At 49.3% G+C, this 15,476-nt stretch overlaps 6 protein-coding genes and 1 non-coding gene across 8 annotated transcripts; 3 read left to right on the top strand and 4 right to left on the bottom strand.

Annotated features, from left to right (window-relative positions):
* Nucleotides 1-2,055: 2,055 nt before the first annotated feature.
* Nucleotides 2,056-4,176, top strand: LOC112343620 (pentatricopeptide repeat-containing protein At4g02750-like). Its single transcript, XM_024667389.1, has one exon. It carries the CDS (start codon nt 2,056-2,058, stop codon nt 4,174-4,176), a length of 2,121 nt encoding a protein of 706 aa, XP_024523157.1.
* Nucleotides 4,148-7,046, bottom strand: LOC9638486 (probable pectin methyltransferase QUA2). 2 transcript variants are annotated; one of them, XM_024667372.1, is made up of 10 exons: nt 6,729-7,046; nt 6,594-6,660; nt 5,905-6,426; nt 5,729-5,849; nt 5,438-5,678; nt 5,177-5,381; nt 4,957-5,120; nt 4,603-4,906; nt 4,409-4,547; nt 4,148-4,352 (listed from the first exon to the last, which is right to left on the bottom strand). In XM_024667372.1, the coding sequence occupies exons 3-10, from the start codon at nt 6,417-6,419 to the stop codon at nt 4,206-4,208; spliced, it is 1,836 nt and encodes a 611-aa protein (XP_024523140.1). In that variant the 5' UTR covers nt 6,420-6,426; nt 6,594-6,660; nt 6,729-7,046; the 3' UTR covers nt 4,148-4,205. The 2 variants fall into 2 exon arrangements, with proteins under 2 accessions (XP_024523140.1, XP_024523139.1); XM_024667371.1 differs by having other exon boundaries at nt 5,905-6,660.
* A 184-nt stretch (nt 7,047-7,230) lies between these two features.
* On the top strand, nt 7,231-8,768 carry LOC9638467. The gene is made up of 2 exons (XM_002993716.2): nt 7,231-8,482; nt 8,546-8,768. Exons 1-2 carry the CDS (start codon nt 7,373-7,375, stop codon nt 8,639-8,641), a joined length of 1,206 nt encoding a protein of 401 aa, XP_002993762.1. The 5' UTR covers nt 7,231-7,372; the 3' UTR covers nt 8,642-8,768.
* A 10-nt stretch (nt 8,769-8,778) lies between these two features.
* On the bottom strand, nt 8,779-10,280 carry LOC9638466 (peroxidase 5). The gene is made up of 4 exons (XM_024667375.1): nt 9,900-10,280; nt 9,634-9,828; nt 9,400-9,565; nt 8,779-9,335 (listed from the first exon to the last, which is right to left on the bottom strand). Exons 1-4 carry the CDS (start codon nt 10,116-10,118, stop codon nt 8,929-8,931), a joined length of 987 nt encoding a protein of 328 aa, XP_024523143.1. The 5' UTR covers nt 10,119-10,280; the 3' UTR covers nt 8,779-8,928.
* Nucleotides 10,281-10,515: 235 nt separating this feature from the next.
* On the bottom strand, nt 10,516-11,696 carry LOC9638485 (probable 3-hydroxyisobutyrate dehydrogenase-like 1, mitochondrial). The gene has a single exon (XM_002993695.2). It carries the CDS (start codon nt 11,666-11,668, stop codon nt 10,655-10,657), a length of 1,014 nt encoding a protein of 337 aa, XP_002993741.2. The 5' UTR covers nt 11,669-11,696; the 3' UTR covers nt 10,516-10,654.
* Nucleotides 11,697-12,891: 1,195 nt separating this feature from the next.
* On the top strand, nt 12,892-13,935 carry LOC112343619. Its single transcript, XM_024667388.1, has one exon. The coding sequence runs from the start codon at nt 12,892-12,894 to the stop codon at nt 13,933-13,935; it is 1,044 nt and encodes a 347-aa protein (XP_024523156.1).
* Nucleotides 13,936-14,030: 95 nt separating this feature from the next.
* On the bottom strand, nt 14,031-14,102 carry TRNAD-GUC. Its single transcript has one exon. It is a non-coding gene; the product is annotated as a tRNA-Asp (tRNA).
* Between the last annotated feature and the right edge of the window lie 1,374 nt (nt 14,103-15,476).

Genomic DNA, 15,476 nt, shown 5'->3' with positions numbered 1-15,476 from the left:
TGTTTATTTAGGTAGCATTTGATGTAGAGTTTAGCATAATTTAAAAGCCACAAAATAGACACTTTTCATATCTTGTACATCTTTAATCTCTGAAAAGACAGCTGTGTTGTTTCATCAATCTTTTACATTTATTGAAGTCTTTCTTTAGTGTCAATAAATCTTTCTTAAATTTGTCAAAAAAAATTTAAGTATCAAAAATTTTTCTTAATTGTTAAAATCTTGAGTTTTAGTTCACTTCTTGTTGAATTAGTTGTAACTGCTTTAGGTTTGTGGAGTAAATTTTTGCCATCTTTGATAGGATTGAGTTATTTTTTTGTTAAAATTTTTCATAATCTTCAAGATTTTTTTTATTTTGTTGCCTTTGTTGTTTCTTTTTGTTTTTCTTAAAATCTTTTACCAAAAATTCATTTTGTTTTATAATACCTCCTCTTTCATAGTGGTCACTAATGAAAACGCTTATGTTTTGGTGTATCTATATTGTATAAGAAAGTAAGAGAAAGAATAAAAGAAAAAAAAAAGAAAAGAGGGAAAAAGTGGTTGATTATTGTTTGATTTGCTTTTTAGATTTTATGTTTTTCTGTAGTAACTCTTGAGCTAAACATAAACAAATATACGAAAAATGAGAAAAAAAAAAAGTGATTCTAGTTCTTCAATCTCTAAGAAGGTTTATATCAAGATCATGAGTGAGGATAAGTTTGGCATTACTTGAGTATTTCGAATTTTAAGTATATGAATGTGCATTAATGATAAAAAATTAAAATACAAAAAGATAAAGATAGAACTTATTTAGTCTTATGTAATATCTGAATGTTAAAGTCTTGAGACTTAGGATGATGCTTCTAAATGCAAAGTTAATTTTTTATACTCTAATTAGTGTTTATGACTTTTAATTTATTATTGTTTGCTATAACATAACACCCAAATGTTAAGCTGTCATGAAATACAAGATGTATTTTTGGTTTGCTTAAGCAAACCTATGGGTGATACTGGATATATTTAGAATATGGTTTAGATAATTTGGGAAATTCTACCAGTTAACTATTATTATTCATTTAAATTAATGTTTTATTTATAATTTATAAGCTTTAATCAACTGAATTAATAAATAACTACTATTGGTTTTAGATATGAAGATTTGCCATGGAATAACCCCTTACATGCAAAGAAGGAAATTGTCCTACTTTCCCCACCTAAGATAATAGTCTTGATCTGGTTAAATTCACAAAATAACTTCTAATTCCTAAACAAATGGAATCAAATATAGATTAAGTCATTGCCAAATTCATAAGCAAAGTGATGAAACAAAATAATTTGGAGTAAATATAATAATGAATATTCCAACTTGTCCTGGATTCAATCTCTGACAAGAACAAAAATTCCTTTTATCAATATGGCTTCACGCACTCTTAAGAGGCACTTTGAGCTGCTTTAGCTCCAAGTTGGAGTGAATATGTCGCCATTTTTTAGTTCTTATAAGCTTCAGAATGATGGTTTGCAAACGTTTGTGAATAGTTCTGCTCTTGGCGCTGTTTGATTGAACATCCGACGTGAGTTCCAGGAGACCACATCCGGCTAGAATCTGGTGAAAGAAGTCTTTCATCTCCAATCTTTGCGTTTGAGGAGACCGAGCTGTGTAGAGGCCCGAATCAAACACCGTCTTGGTCCCGTGAGCATCGTATTGCTGTGCAAAAGCCACAAGGAGAGCGTTTCAGGACGAGACATCCCACCTCGGCATGAGATCAAACAAAACTCTGGCCTTCTCCAGTTCCCCATTGAAGGCATAGCCAGCGATCATCCCATTCCAGATGACGATGTTCCTCTCTTGCATCTCGTGAAAGACCTCCTCCATCTTACACACTTGCCGGAATCCCCATAGGCCATGATCATCCTGACACAGGCAGAGCATAAGAAATCGTCGCCAGGATCCCGTGCTTCAATAATGCCATGAGGATGCCCGTGTGGGATTTCATCTCTTGCAATGGAGTGGCCATCTTCAAGCAAATCTCATGGCAGCCATCCTTGTGAGTCGATCACCCATGACGTGAAAGGAGGCGCATGGCGCTGTGGGGCTACAATCCCAAGCGCGTCGCCACCATCAACAGCGGTACTTTGTGGATTGGGAAGAATCTGGGAGAGCATTTTGGGGATCATGGGGACTTGGATTCCAGGAGCTATGGCGAGCTCATTCGACGATGCAGCAGCGCCAGGGCTCTGGAGGAAGGGAGGCGATTGCATTCAATCATCGTGAGGAGCGATCGGTGGCGGCACGAGACTTTTCTGGGGAATTTACTGGTCCAGATGTATGGGAGCTGCAAATCTCTGGCGGATGCAATCTCGGTGTTCCAGGGGATGTCGCGGCGAAACAGCTTCTCGTGGAATATCATGATCGCGGCAAATGCCCAAAACGGGCAATCTGATTTAGCGCGAGATGTGTTTCGCAAGATGCCTTGCGTGGACAATGTTTCCTGGACGAGCATCCTGGCTTCTCTACTCCATAGCGGGGATTTTGGCACCGTGAAGAAGATCTTTGACGAGATGCCAGAACGATGCGCAGTCGCATGGAACGTGATGCTCGTGGCGTATGCCCGACAGGGGCATCTTCTAGATTTGATAGATTCCTTTGAGAAGATGCCTTTTAGGGGTGTGGACTCTTGGAATGTGATGATCAGAGCTCTGGATCGTGAATCCGCCAAGGTTGTCTTTGATCGAATGCCCGGAAAGGATGTAATCTCCTGGAACACGATGCTCTCTTCTTGTTCTTCTTCTTTGCCATCTTTTGCTATGGAATTGGATCAAACGAAGCAGCTCTTCGACTGTATGCCACAGCACGACGCAATCTCTTGCAGCACCATGCTCTCGGCATTTGCCCAAAGAGGAGATTTGCTGCGAGCAAGGCAAGTATTTGATTCGATCGATGATCGCGACTCCATGGCGTGGACAACGATGCTCGCCGCTTATCTCCACAACCACGATCTCTCCAAAGCCACCATTTTCTTTTTCCAAGAGATGCCACATCAAGACACTCACGCGTGGAGCCTCTTGGTGGCGGCATATGCCCAAACCGGGCATGCCACGCAAGCCGTACGGCTCCTCTGCCACATGGACTCGGAGGGCATACGGCCCGATTGCGTGACGTACGCGCGGATATTCGACGCGTGCGCCGAATCGTCCAGCCTGGCGGAGGGACAGCTCGTCCACGTCGGCATGAACGCACACGGCGACCTGGAAAACGATACGATAGTGGGTACGGCGCTCGTGTGCATGTACGGGCGGTGCTGCCGCGTGGATGCCGCGAGGGCGGCATTTGACAAGGTGGCGCACAAGGACGTCGTAACGTGGACGGCCATGCTGACTGTGTATGCCCACGCCGGGCATCTGGAGGAAGCGGAGGCACTGTTTCACGAGGCGCCCGAGCGCAACGTTTTGGGATGGAATGCGATGCTTCGGGCATATTCTCAGCATGGCCAAGCATCTTCCTGTGTCCATGCGCTCCCTTGGATGGAACAAGAAGGGATTCTGCCAAACGAGAGCACATTTATCACTGTTCTCGACGCCTGTGGATGTGACTCCGCAACTTTGACACTCGCCCAAGCAAGGATGATCCACTGCTTCGTTGCTGAGAGTGGTCTCGAATCACACACTCTCGTCGGGACTGGGCTAGTGAACTTGTATGCGAAGTCTGGATGCCTCCACCAAGCTCGAGAAGTTTTCCACCGGATTGTCTCCAAGGATCTCATTGCCTGGGCTGCGATGATTGCTGCTTATTCTCGAAATGGTCGTGGAAAGCCGGCGCTGGAGCTCTTCCAGCAGCTCCAAGTCGAAGGTGTGGAGGAACCCAACGGCGTTGTCTTCACGAGCGTTCTCAGTGCTTGCGGCAGTGCTGGACTCGTCGGAGATGGGCGAGACTATTTCCTGTCGTTGGAGGCCGACTATGGAATAACTCCGTCCATGGAGCACTACGTTTGCATGGTGGACCTTCTCGGACGCACGGGAAAGATAGAAGAAGCCGATGCCTTGCTCAAGAGCATGCCTTTTGAACCTCATGTTGTCGGATGGACGAGCGTCATGTACACTTGTGGAAGTCATGGCGATGACGAAAGAGCTCTAGCAGCGGTCAGGCAGAAGACAGAGCTGGAAAAAACTTGGAAGGCAAAAGAATGTCTGACAATTAGTTAGTAGGAGATCGTAAAGAATGAACAAACCGCCTATTTGCGCCAGTTTTTCTGGCCCACCAAAAGCCTTTGATCGCCATGACCCGGTATTTCAATTATTCGCGCCTCCCAGCGGATCTGGACGAGTAGAGAACGAGCCGTCTCGATAACTTGCGTCTCGTCTTGCAAAAGTACCCATCCCTGTTGCATGCGACAAGTTAAACACTCCATCGGCAGATAGCATCAGCATATTTTACCTCGGGTCGCAGTATTCGATCCATTTCAAGTACAATGACAGCTAGTGTACATGGCTTGGGCTTTTGTAGCTCCTGCGAAAGGAGAGATCTCGCGTACAACAGGTCATATGATCTGGGATATGTTGGAAAAGCCTCGCACCTGTTCCAAGAAAAGTTCTTCAGTTAAGATGAAAAGAAGCCGATGCAGGCAATACCAGTCGTGATGGACACCAAGCAGTCCTCGGTCGAACACCGCAGAGAGAGTATTTGGTGCGGAAGTAGGAACGACATTCATCACCCAAACCGGCTTTCCCGCTGTGAGGAGAGCAGCATTAAATCCACCGTACTGCGCGTTCATGTCCATAATGTTCCTCACAACATTCTTCGGAGCTGGCGGATCATCATCTGAAGGCCTTTTCGGATGATCCGAAAAGATTACTGGCGTGAAGAGGGACCAGTAGTTGGACAATTTTGCCAACCAGGATTGTACATCCTCGTTGAAATCTTTGGAAACCATTCCTGCAAAACACTCGCACTTATCAGTCGGTTGACAAACAAACTAACCATACCATATCTCGAAAGACGTCTTGCCGTCAGCATAAGCCGGTTTGGCCACAAGTGCTGCTGTTGTACTGTACGCCACCTCCCGTTCGGTGCCTCAGTTACACATGGCCGCAACGGCTGGTACAACAGCACATCGGCAGGATTTTTCTTCTCGCACATAGTCGAACGCCTGTGGATGATGCATTTAGCTAGATCGAGAAGTGAAAAATGTACAACTGCTTATACCTTGAGGTGTAGCATCGTTGCTTTGTTGTTTTCTGCCATATAACGGTCCGCTGGTTGTGAGCAAGTTGACTCCAACAGATACTGGATGTCAACTTCCCCATTATTTTCAGGATACTGTTGGATGACTGGTCTAGAAACGGGAGGGTCCAGACGAAATATCCCCCGGGGCGAAGCAATCTATTCACTTCAAAGAGAAGCAAACCACCTACAAGACTATGCGCACGTCAATAATAATCTAAGCGAGGAAAGAGCTGCAAAAACCTTTATCATGCCATTGAGCTCCGCAGTCCTTGCAGTGAATCATGTCGTAGGCAGACAATGAAAACGGAAGCTGCATCGAAGAGATGGAGCCGATCATGGCTGGCAGGCCGCGTTCCTGAGCAAACTGAACGGGAGCTCCATGCTCCTCGTAGGCGGATATAGACATTGTTAGCACATTTCTTGACAGAAGAGTCGAAGAAAAGGCAGCCATTCCACATCCGATGTCCAGTGCCAATCGGATCTGTGGAAATCTTGTAAAATAAAGAACAAAGAAAATGCAAGATGACGTACCCCCATCTCTGTAAGAGTTCTGTTCCCACCAGCAGATATCATTTCTTCAAGCTGTTGAACGTATCCCTCCATGAGAGATTCTTCAGATGGAAAGCTTATCACGCTTTCTTCAATGAGAATCCTGCACAAGCACAGCCCATTCAGTGAACTTGTTCTAAGGAAAAGAACATCATCACCTCTCTAGACGCTCTTCAGTTACTTTGAGGTTGCTGTTCCAAAGACTTCTTTGGCTAGTAGGCCACCTCGGCGGCAGACGATATCCTTTGGGAGGCTTGACGATGCACTGCTTTTGGACCTTGCACTGCCTCTGGAACTCTTGTCCATTCTTGAATCCGGCCTTGATACTAGCAGCCACATCGTAGCAGGGAACGAAGTCTTCCATACCGTCTGGACACCCTTTCACATTCTTAAGACTAGGAGCTCGTCCAAGTTGAAAGCCAGGGTCATAGCCCAACACTTCAAGAGCTCCCCCCTCTTGGTACCGCCTGTAAGTGCCGGTATAAACACGGTGCTTGCTCCTGGATCCTCCCAGGACAGCCACAAGGACGAGGATACTAATGAGGCAAAGAGCTAGACACTTGAGGAAAGGTACCAAAAGCCTGCTCCTGATCCGGGCAGGACTCACAGACTCCGAGGACAAGGGTGGACTCAAAGGACGAGACTGAGACTGAGAGGGAGCACTAAATCCCATGATCGAGCTGAAAAAGGCAGAAAGACCACTGTCAAGGACTTTGGATGGCTTGGGAGAGTGGTCTTGGCCAGAGGTGCTGAAAAGGGGGAAAAGATGGAGCAAGCTGAGAATGGAGCATCTAGATCTGAGGTGATCTTCACGGGAGTCGGACTTGGCTTTGAGGCAACCGGGTACCTTGACGCTCAGCAATGCACGATGCGTAGCACGACCCATGCTCTAAGCATTTGGGTGAAATTTCCGGCTGCAATGGAGACAAGAGACTGGGATGAAGCTAGCTCGCAGCCTGCATTGGAGATTTTGGGCGCTTACCTCATCGATCGATCCCTTATCACTGCCGGAGAGCAGCCGCATCCCCGAATTCCAAGCAATGGCTGCTGCTAGCAGGCGCTTTCACGGGAGATCTAGAGGTCCCACATTGCACGCCTGGAATGCACAAAGAATGGATTAGACAATGACAAAGCCGAGATGATCGTCCAATAAGAGCTACAGAGCGGCTAGCTGACAAACGATCGATGAGATCGAGCTGAGCGCACGCTTGCTACAAGCGCGCATAAACCCTAGCTATGGCGCCCCGGGCCATGGGCATTCCGCGACGCTTCTTAACCATCGTTAACAATCAATGATGGATCACTGTAACATACGTCAGATGAAAACAAACGATCCATCCAATCCTCTGCTGTGCCGCCGACGCTGCCACGTGTCCAGAGCATTCTTTCTGACACATCATCCTCCACGTCACGGCATTTCGGCCAGGCTGGCAAAATAGCGCACCTTCCGCATTCTAGGTTTTCATCTCAGCCCTAATTTGGACGTGGATCGGCTGCTGCGATTCCCGGCGTGGATCGATCGATGCAGGTAGGCGCCGGCGCGAATCGATCGATAGGCCGCGGGGAAATCGAGGTAGAAGCTGCCGGGATGCGGTAATCGACCTCTCGCGGAGTGGGTTTTCATGAATGGGAGCCACAAATCCAACTGGGTCGATGCTGGTACTGGAGGATTTCCCATCGCACGCTGGGAAGCCCTTTGGCAATGACGAGATCATCGGCATGGGCATGGCGCTGTCGCCGGGCCACTCCAAGCAGCCGCAGCAGCAGCTAGACGAGGATTTCAAGCAAGAACACCAAGATGATCAGTTCGAGGAGCTCAAGATCCAGGACTACGTCAGCGACACGCCACCCTTCACGTACAACCTGGAGGAGTTTAGATCCCAGAAGTACTACCTCTTCAACGCCGGGGCTCACGATCTCATGATCAACAGCTTGCTCGAGTCCACGAATCCGTCGGCGCTGGAGATCTCCGCGGCCGATCCTACATTCCAGCCACTTCCATGGCAGAACAAGCGCGGCATAACTTTCACCTGTGCGATCGAGGACCGGTGGAGGGACTTCAAGGCCAAGCTCGGGGTGAAGATCGACGCTTCCAGGAAGAGGTTCTTGTTCCACAAGAGGGATGCAAGCCGCTACATTCCTCACTCTGGACAGTGGCTGGAGATCGTCAAGGGGTGTCACATTGATGCTGCCGAGAGACACTGGGGCCGGAACTTGACCAAGCACCAGATCACCAAGCGATGGATGTATGGCGAGAGAAACCACGGCATTCCAGAGGCTTTCGTGGACGCTTTCATCGATAGCTGTGGGTGTTGCCGGCGAGAGCAAATCCCCGTGGCGCCGCCGCCACCTCTACCGAGCAGGAAGAGGAAGCTCGGCGGCAAGAAGCTCAACACTTCGACGCTGTTTGACGTCCAGTTCATCAAGCAGAAGCTGGACGAGATCGCCCAACAGGTGGCGGCGGCAGCGCAGCTGGATCGAGGGGCGGGCTTGAAGCACCCGAAGCGTTTCGTCGAGGGTGGGGGTCCTTCGTCGGCGGAGTTTGAGAAGATCGACGAGGACGAGCAGACAAAGCTCAAGGAGAAGATCACCGCGATTCGCAACCAGATGGATTCCATGCTGGTACACTTGCCGTCCATGTCAAGAGGGAACTTTCTCCATTTCCTGGGAGCCATGGACGAGGCTCTCACGGAGCTCCGGAATCCAGCGCTAGACAGGCAAGCGCTTGCTGCCAAGGTAAAAAAAAAAAATCTCTGTTTTTTTTTCTACACTTTCTAAGATTCTCTGGTCTCTTTTCAGCTGCCAACGATTGAGCAGCATCCCATTGAAATCGAGAAACCAAAGGAGTCCTCCAAGCCAACCAAGAGGGTAAAATGGAAGGACATATCTTCATAAGAACCACACAAAAAAAAAGAAGAAAGAACAAGGCAAGGAGGAAGTTTTATGACTGTACATGACCGTGGCTATAGTCTAGGTCGATTTTGCTTCTATTTCTGATCGAATCGATATTTTTCCTATAGTTCTCCAAGGTGTCAAGAAATCAAGATCTTTTCTCCCAGCTTTGATCGACAAAGTTGTGATTTTTTTTCACAAATCTTTTGGTAGGAATGAAGAGTTTCTTTGGTACAAATGAGAGTCCAGTACATAGGAGGAGGATTTAACACTGTCACGAGTAACTTCTTCTAGTTGATCCTCCGGCAGTTCTTCCGGATCTCGCCTTGGCTCCCCGTCTTGACTTCGATGAGGCTCATCTTCACCATCGCGTCGGGGAATTTCTGGAGCCAAGTTGATCCAAAGAAGGAATTGAGAGCCACATTGAGCGTCGTGGATCCGTCCGTGAAGAGGAGCTCGTCCGAGGCGAGCAATCCCCTGCCCAGCGCGAGGTTGGAGTAGTAGCTGTTGTCGAAGGTGTTGGGCGTGGGGTCGAGGCTGACGACGGTGTTGGGATTGGGATTCTCTCGCGGGCATTGGGCTTTGAGGCTCTGCGCGAAGGTTGGATCGAGAGAAGGGTCCGTGTCGGCACTGCTGCTGAATCCATACAGCCGGTTGATGAAAGTCTTGCAGTGTGCCACTCCGATGGTGTGAGCTCCTGAAAGATGAAGCTATGGATTCTCGATGGAAACACTGGAAGGAAGAAAGATGGTGTGTCTTGCCTGAGAGAGTTATCATGTTGTCTTGCGAGAGGCCTTTGGCAGCGAAGCGCTGTGTGAGCTGATTGATGGAGAAAGAAGGGTCGGGCAAGCTGGACGTAGCCTCGGCTGCCGAGGAGATTCGCCCGTCTCGTCGTCCCGCGGGAACGTCCCAGCGCGGCCCTCCAACCTGTGGCACAAGAAAAACGCGATTGAGTTTCTGTCGATTCTCTCCAGCAAACTTAGCAATCGATCGACCTGGACGACTGCATCGCGCGTGGCAAACGCGAGAATGTCCGCGCACGAGACTGTTCCCGGGCACTTTGCCTCGACCTGCGCCTTTGCGGCGTCAATCACCTCGAACCCCCGGAGCGTCTTGTTTGGCGGGGCGTCCTTCTCGGCTCCACCTTTGGTGCTCGGCGTGGAATCAATCAGCACGGAAGCATCGCATCCCTGACCATCCAGGAGGAGAAGTGAGACAACAGAGGAAGCTCAGTATAAGAAACTGGGAGAAGTTTGGCAACCTGGACGAAGCAGTCGTGGAATTGCAAGCGAAGAAGTCCAGCGGCCAATCCTCGGTTGGCCGACACCGCGCTGCTGACCACATTCTTGACGATTGATTCGGCCTGCGGACACGTCGTGGAGTAGAATCCAACTTGGATTTTCTGCGCATCAATGCTGCCCAGTCGCGGCAGCGAAATCAAGACAATGCATTCGAGTAGCAGCAGCAGTGGCAGCAGCATTGTGTCGAGGGCTGCGATCTAAAGAAAATTCCCACTCGTGAAAGCTAGAAGTACTTGTGTAAGATAGAAAAGAATGCTTGTCTCGACGCTCTTATTTTGCTCGATCGCGAGCTAGCGCGCCTTTTGGCCTTGCTCGTTTTATGGGACACTGGTCGTCTCAACAAACTGTGTGTCAGCGAGTGAGAGCAGCATTCAAGGTGGCAAAGCTCGTATCCAGCTAGGGAAGATGTTATCGCTCTTGCGAGGATTACCACTGCGATTCCTCAAAAAAAAAAAAAAAAAAAAAAAAAAGCCACAGACTTGACAGAATCACGGGATGCTTACGCCCGACGAGCAAGAGACAATATCTGTGTAAGAAGAAGGAACAATCAATCTGCGTCTGTGGCTGTACCAGAAAAGAGAAAAAGACCATTTTTGAGGCTTTGGATTTAACTAGCTTTTGAGAAACATTCCCTGCGATCTTCCAAAAGCTCATGCTTGAGCTCAAGCTAAACACGGAAGAATCGATCTGGCATGGCAGCAAACTTTAGCTCGATTCATGGCTTCTTGTCGAGGAGCTGGATGTTGTTTAGCCGCTCCAGCGCGAGGACGAGCGCTTGCGTGCCGAGGTTGCCATCGCCGTGAGCTTTGAGAGACACGTAGAGCTGCTGCGCGAGAGCGAGGCCCGGGAGGCAGAGATCCAGCCTAGAGCACTCGTTGATCGCGATCCCCAGATCCTTGACGAAGTGATTCACGTAGAAACCCGGCTGGAAGTCCCGGCGCTGGATCCTCTGCGCGTAGAGCTCCAGGGACTTTGATCCCGCCGCCCCGCCGGCTATGGCTGCCAAGTAGCTCTCCACGTCCAGCCCGGCCTTGTGCGCGAAGAGCATCCCTTCCACCAAGCCCACCATGGTGGTGGCGATGGTTACCTGGTTGGCGAGCTTGCAACTCTGGCCACTCCCGGCGGCGCCCATGAAAGTTGGCGATCCCATGCACTGGAAGAGCGGCGCTAGAGCGGTGAAAGCTTCCAGATCGCCGCCAACCATGATGGAGAGCTTCCCAGCCTTGGCGCCGCGATCGCCACCCGAGACCGGGGCGTCCAGCGCATGGCAGCCGCGATCCAGCGCGCGAGCGGCGATCTCTCGCGCCAACGCTGGCTCGCTCGTCGTCATGTCCACCACGATCCCGCCCGGCTCCAGCCCCTCGAGGATTCCCAGCGGGCCGAGGATTACCTGGCGAACGTCGGCAGGGTAGCCGACGATGGTGAAGACGACATCGCTGCGCTGCGCGACCTGGAGCGGGGAATCGGCCAGGAATGCCTGGCCGGGGCCGCACAGATCTTGGGCCTTGCTGGGCGTGCGGTTGTAGACCGTGAGCGCGTACCCGGCGTCGAGGATGTGGCCACACATCCATCGCCCCATCACTCCAGTGCCGATCCATCCGATGCGTGTCTTGCCCGGCGCGATTTCTCTCTTCCCTGATGATGCTGCTACTTTGTCCGCGGCCATAGCTGCCGTTACCGTGGGTGTAATCCACCTCTGGAATCTAGCTAGGGAGCTGACGAATCGCATTTCCTTCTCAGCCCTGGCATCGCGTGAACAGGAGTGACCTAATTCCTGTGGCTTGCCAACAAGGCATGTTTTGTTATTGGGGTTGGTCATACGGAACAGTACGGTCTTATGAGAGAGAAGAGAGAGAGAGAGAGTAGCCTCAGCCGTGTGTAGCCTAGGCAGCGAACGATGGCATCTTCCACGTCCACGTCCTTGACCTCCTGTTCGCGAACCGGGTATCACCGATCTGCCCAGGCCGTCTTACGCTACGGAGATTGTGCATCTCCAGTCAGTATCTCGAAGCGTTTGCAGAGTTCGTTTCCGGTTGTAGACTGGAGGCCGGATTGTTCGAGTGATGTTTACATTGGTGAGATAGTATTGGAATTTTCTCTTGCGATCTGCGCCACGTAGCCAGCTTTTGAATGCCAGGCTGATTCAGCTATCGGGGACAGTGGTAACTGGTTGCTGGAGGAGAGTGTCCAGATCGACGTTAAGTTTCTTTGTCCGTCGCCTACAGTCATACCACCAGCCCATGTTGCGACTGTCTGCGAGCAACTGGGAGTCTTGAATTGCCACACACACACAGTGTCTCTGCGGGCGGTTAGGAGGAATTGGAGTGTGTCTCTCCACGCCAGGATTTCTGTTGGCATGAGACCTGTGTCCATGCATAGCAGTCCATATGGGAATTGGTTACAGAGCCCGAATTCCAGGCACCAAAAAAGGAGGATCAGGGGTGCTGTAATGTGTGCGTCGCAGATCTGTCGCATCCCATCGATATATGTTCGCGTTTCGCAGACTTGCCAAAAGTTGACGGTGTGCTCGTTGAGCAGCAGCAAGCTTGGTGTGCACTTCTACCTTCTAAGGACGTTGCTGATGCAGGGTGATGCTTGTACTGTGTTGCTCTTGTGACATCATGGCCTGAATATAACAGGGGGCGGGGGGCCTTCCCGAAAGCCAGCAGCTCTGTGTCATAGAGTGTACTTGTGACCCAAAAATTGCATAGACCACACGTTGTAACGCTGTTTGATCTGTGCATTCTTTCAGCCACTCAATCAAAAAATCTATAGTCCCCTTATTGTACGTTTTGCACGTTAGTGCTACATGAATAAAAAACGTGAAATGTGATCTCTGTTGGATCACTGGTATAAATACCCCTTCTCTTGCCCATGTTTCACCAACCTAGTTCTTTCTTTTGCACGCACATATTTTAGATCAAACAGTTTTCACAACGCAACCATTTCAGAATGGCTGCAATCTTGTTGATGATCGTGTTGCTCGTGATGGCTGTAGCATGGAAGATGGTGTGCATTGGCAAGAGAAAAGAGAGAGCGAGATTTCTAGCGTCACTCCACCCCGTGAGAGATGCCCACAAGATCTTGTGGTATATGTACTCGGTGGAATTCCCATTCCTCTCACAAAAGGCGCTCGAGTTTGGCACCATCCGCACGCTGGGCATCCCCGGGATCACAAATCTGCTCTTCAAGACCAAGTACGGCCTCAAGGATCCCGAGAAGCGCGCTGCCGAGACCAACATTCTGGTGAGCGAGATGATCCACCACCACGTCGACAGCGATCGCGGCTCGTACGCGGTGAGGAGATTGAATGGAATCCACAACAAATTCAAGATCCCAAACGACCAATTCGCCTACGTCCTCTGCCTCAACGTGATCAGTCCCATTGATTTCTCGGAGAAGTTTGGATTCCGCAAGTGGACCGACAACGAGAAGGAGGCCGCGTATGTTGTGTGGCACGACGTGGGCGTGAGGATGGGCATCACAAACATCCCAGACAGCATTTCCGAGATGCGAGAGTACATTCGCGAGTACGAGGCCAAGAACGCCATCTTCACGGACAAGAACAAGAGCATCGTCCAGGATCTCAAGCATCTGGTGCTGGACGCGTTTCCTCAGCCTGTGCAGCCGCTGGTAGAGACTGGGATCTGCGCGCTCATCGATCCCACAATCAGGAGCGCTGTTGGATTGGAAAAGCCCCCCGTGATCGTGGAGTGGATCATCTTGGGTGCGTTCAAGCTGCTGGCCGGGAGCTGCGTGTCCGCATTTATGCCTCCCAGACGTGTGGAGGATGCGAAGGGCAGCATTGAGGTGGACTGGTGTCCTAATCCCGCTGCCAATCCGGAAGAGTACCGGCAGCTCAACGTGAATGTGTATCGGCCATCAGCATTTGAGAAGGGATACAAGCTGGCGGAGCTGGGAGTGCTGAAATCCGGCAAGATTGGACCATACTACGATGGGGGATTACGTTGTCCCTTTCAGCAAATGCATGCATAGAAATACCTTAAATAAATTGTTATGGTTTTGTTATTACTTATTAATCCAATTGATCAAATAAAGTTTATAATTATAAGCATGTTTGCTCATAATCTCGCCGTTGCCGGGGATCGAACCCAGGTCGTCCGCGTGACAGGCGGAAATACTCACCACTATACTACAACGACATCAAACAACTAATAGAAAGGAATTGCTTAATTGCTGAACAGACATTTTAATACTTGATAGAGATTTCGTCAGTTGAATATATGTTTAAATGATTTCTATGTCCTCCTAAAGTGAATTTCATGGACTGTCGGCTCAGGAAACATCTGCACAGCTCTTGGGGATGACAAAAACTCCACCTCCGAGTGAGTTCCAAAGTCTTGGCCTCTTACATGACCTTCACATAGATATCCTGCAGCAGTAGCTCAAGTAGCACAAAGCAGAGGAAAACGAACTTTTACCTCGCGCAAGCTGGCTTTGATCAGTGTAGGAGCTATGACCACACCTGGAGATTCATGTTGGCACAAACTAACCAAGATATGAATGGTGCCAAACTCGAGCGTCTTTTGTGAGAGGAAGGGGAGTTCCACCCAGTACATATACCACAAGATCTTGTGGGCATCTCTCACGGGGTGGAGTGACACTAGAAATCTCGCTCTATCTTTTCTCTTGCCAATGCACACCATCTTCCAGCCATCATGAGCAACACGGTCATCAACAAGATTGCAGCCATTTGGAAATGAAAACTGTTTGATCGGTCCTGAAAACAGCTTTTGTTTTCTACACTCCTCTGTGGGTTATGAAACAGGGGCAGGAGAAGAGGTATTTATCCGACAGAGATCACATCTCACATTTTTAATTCCATGGTTCACCGTATGTTATTCCATGCACGTAACCAGTATGTCCCATAAGTTGCACGGTTTCCATTAGCTGGTCCATGCTGGTCCTACCAAAACGTTTACACATCCTTGTTTACAATGTGCAAGTCAACGACAAATCACTTGCAAGCGTAAGACCACCCAAAAAGAATAACATTGCCTAACCCTTAGCATGCTTATCTACCTGGTTATCTACCTGTTTTGTTTACAGTCCATTTGTGCCCAATAGGGTGAAATCTTGTAGTATCTGGTGAGTATTTCCACCTGTCACCCTGGCTACTGTGCAATTTTTCCTTGCATCTCCAATGTTGAATGGCAGATACACATTATCTGCGGGAATGGGACTGCCCTTGGCATCCTCTACATTTCTACCATGAACTGATTCCACTCCAAATCACCCAGGGCTTTTCCAATGGGATCGCCACCATTGGGTCTCTGGAGCCAATCCCCGAGCAAAACAATTGCCAAACTTTTTCTTTCTCTGCGTTTGAATCTATTATCTCGAAGGTCTCCAGCCCATATGCTTCACCAGTCAGTTCTTTATTTTACACACATTCATGACAAATGGATTGTCTCACAAATTCATGACTCACTAATAATGAACTATTGTGATTTTCTCAGAAGTGCCAAATATCCCTGGCTTGCCCTCTGTGACACCACAAAACCTGGACTAATCGA

Source organism: Selaginella moellendorffii, unplaced genomic scaffold (genome assembly GCF_000143415.4).
Source record: "Selaginella moellendorffii unplaced genomic scaffold, v1.0 SELMOscaffold_170, whole genome shotgun sequence".
Taxonomy (NCBI): domain Eukaryota; kingdom Viridiplantae; phylum Streptophyta; class Lycopodiopsida; order Selaginellales; family Selaginellaceae; genus Selaginella; species Selaginella moellendorffii.
The sequence above is the reverse complement of the archived record's forward strand: the minus strand, read 5'-3'. Positions and strand labels throughout refer to the sequence as shown.

Excerpts from the sequence above, each read along its gene's own strand:
- LOC112343620 (XM_024667389.1), top strand. The coding sequence starts at position 2,056 with ATGGCGCTGTGGGGCTACAATCCCAAGCGCGTCGCCACCATCAACAGC.
- LOC9638486 (XM_024667371.1), bottom strand. The coding sequence starts at position 6,632 with ATGGGTCGTGCTACGCATCGTGCATTGCTGAGCGTCAAGGTACCCGGT. Across the intron at positions 5,121-5,176 it reads CAACGATGCTACACCTCAAG|GCGTTCGACTATGTGCGAGA; the intron begins GTATAAGCAGTT and ends CATCATCCACAG. Across the intron at positions 4,548-4,602 it reads CTTGGTGTCCATCACGACTG|GTGCGAGGCTTTTCCAACAT; the intron begins GTATTGCCTGCA and ends TTCTTGGAACAG.
- LOC9638467 (XM_002993716.2), top strand. The coding sequence starts at position 7,373 with ATGGGAGCCACAAATCCAACTGGGTCGATGCTGGTACTGGAGGATTTC. Across the intron at positions 8,483-8,545 it reads GGCAAGCGCTTGCTGCCAAG|CTGCCAACGATTGAGCAGCA; the intron begins GTAAAAAAAAAA and ends GTCTCTTTTCAG.
- LOC9638466 (XM_024667375.1), bottom strand. The coding sequence starts at position 10,118 with ATGCTGCTGCCACTGCTGCTGCTACTCGAATGCATTGTCTTGATTTCG. Across the intron at positions 9,829-9,899 it reads TCCACGACTGCTTCGTCCAG|GGATGCGATGCTTCCGTGCT; the intron begins GTTGCCAAACTT and ends CTGGATGGTCAG. Across the intron at positions 9,336-9,399 it reads CAACATGATAACTCTCTCAG|GAGCTCACACCATCGGAGTG; the intron begins GCAAGACACACC and ends TTCATCTTTCAG.
- LOC9638485 (XM_002993695.2), bottom strand. The coding sequence starts at position 11,668 with ATGCGATTCGTCAGCTCCCTAGCTAGATTCCAGAGGTGGATTACACCC.
- LOC112343619 (XM_024667388.1), top strand. The coding sequence starts at position 12,892 with ATGGCTGCAATCTTGTTGATGATCGTGTTGCTCGTGATGGCTGTAGCA.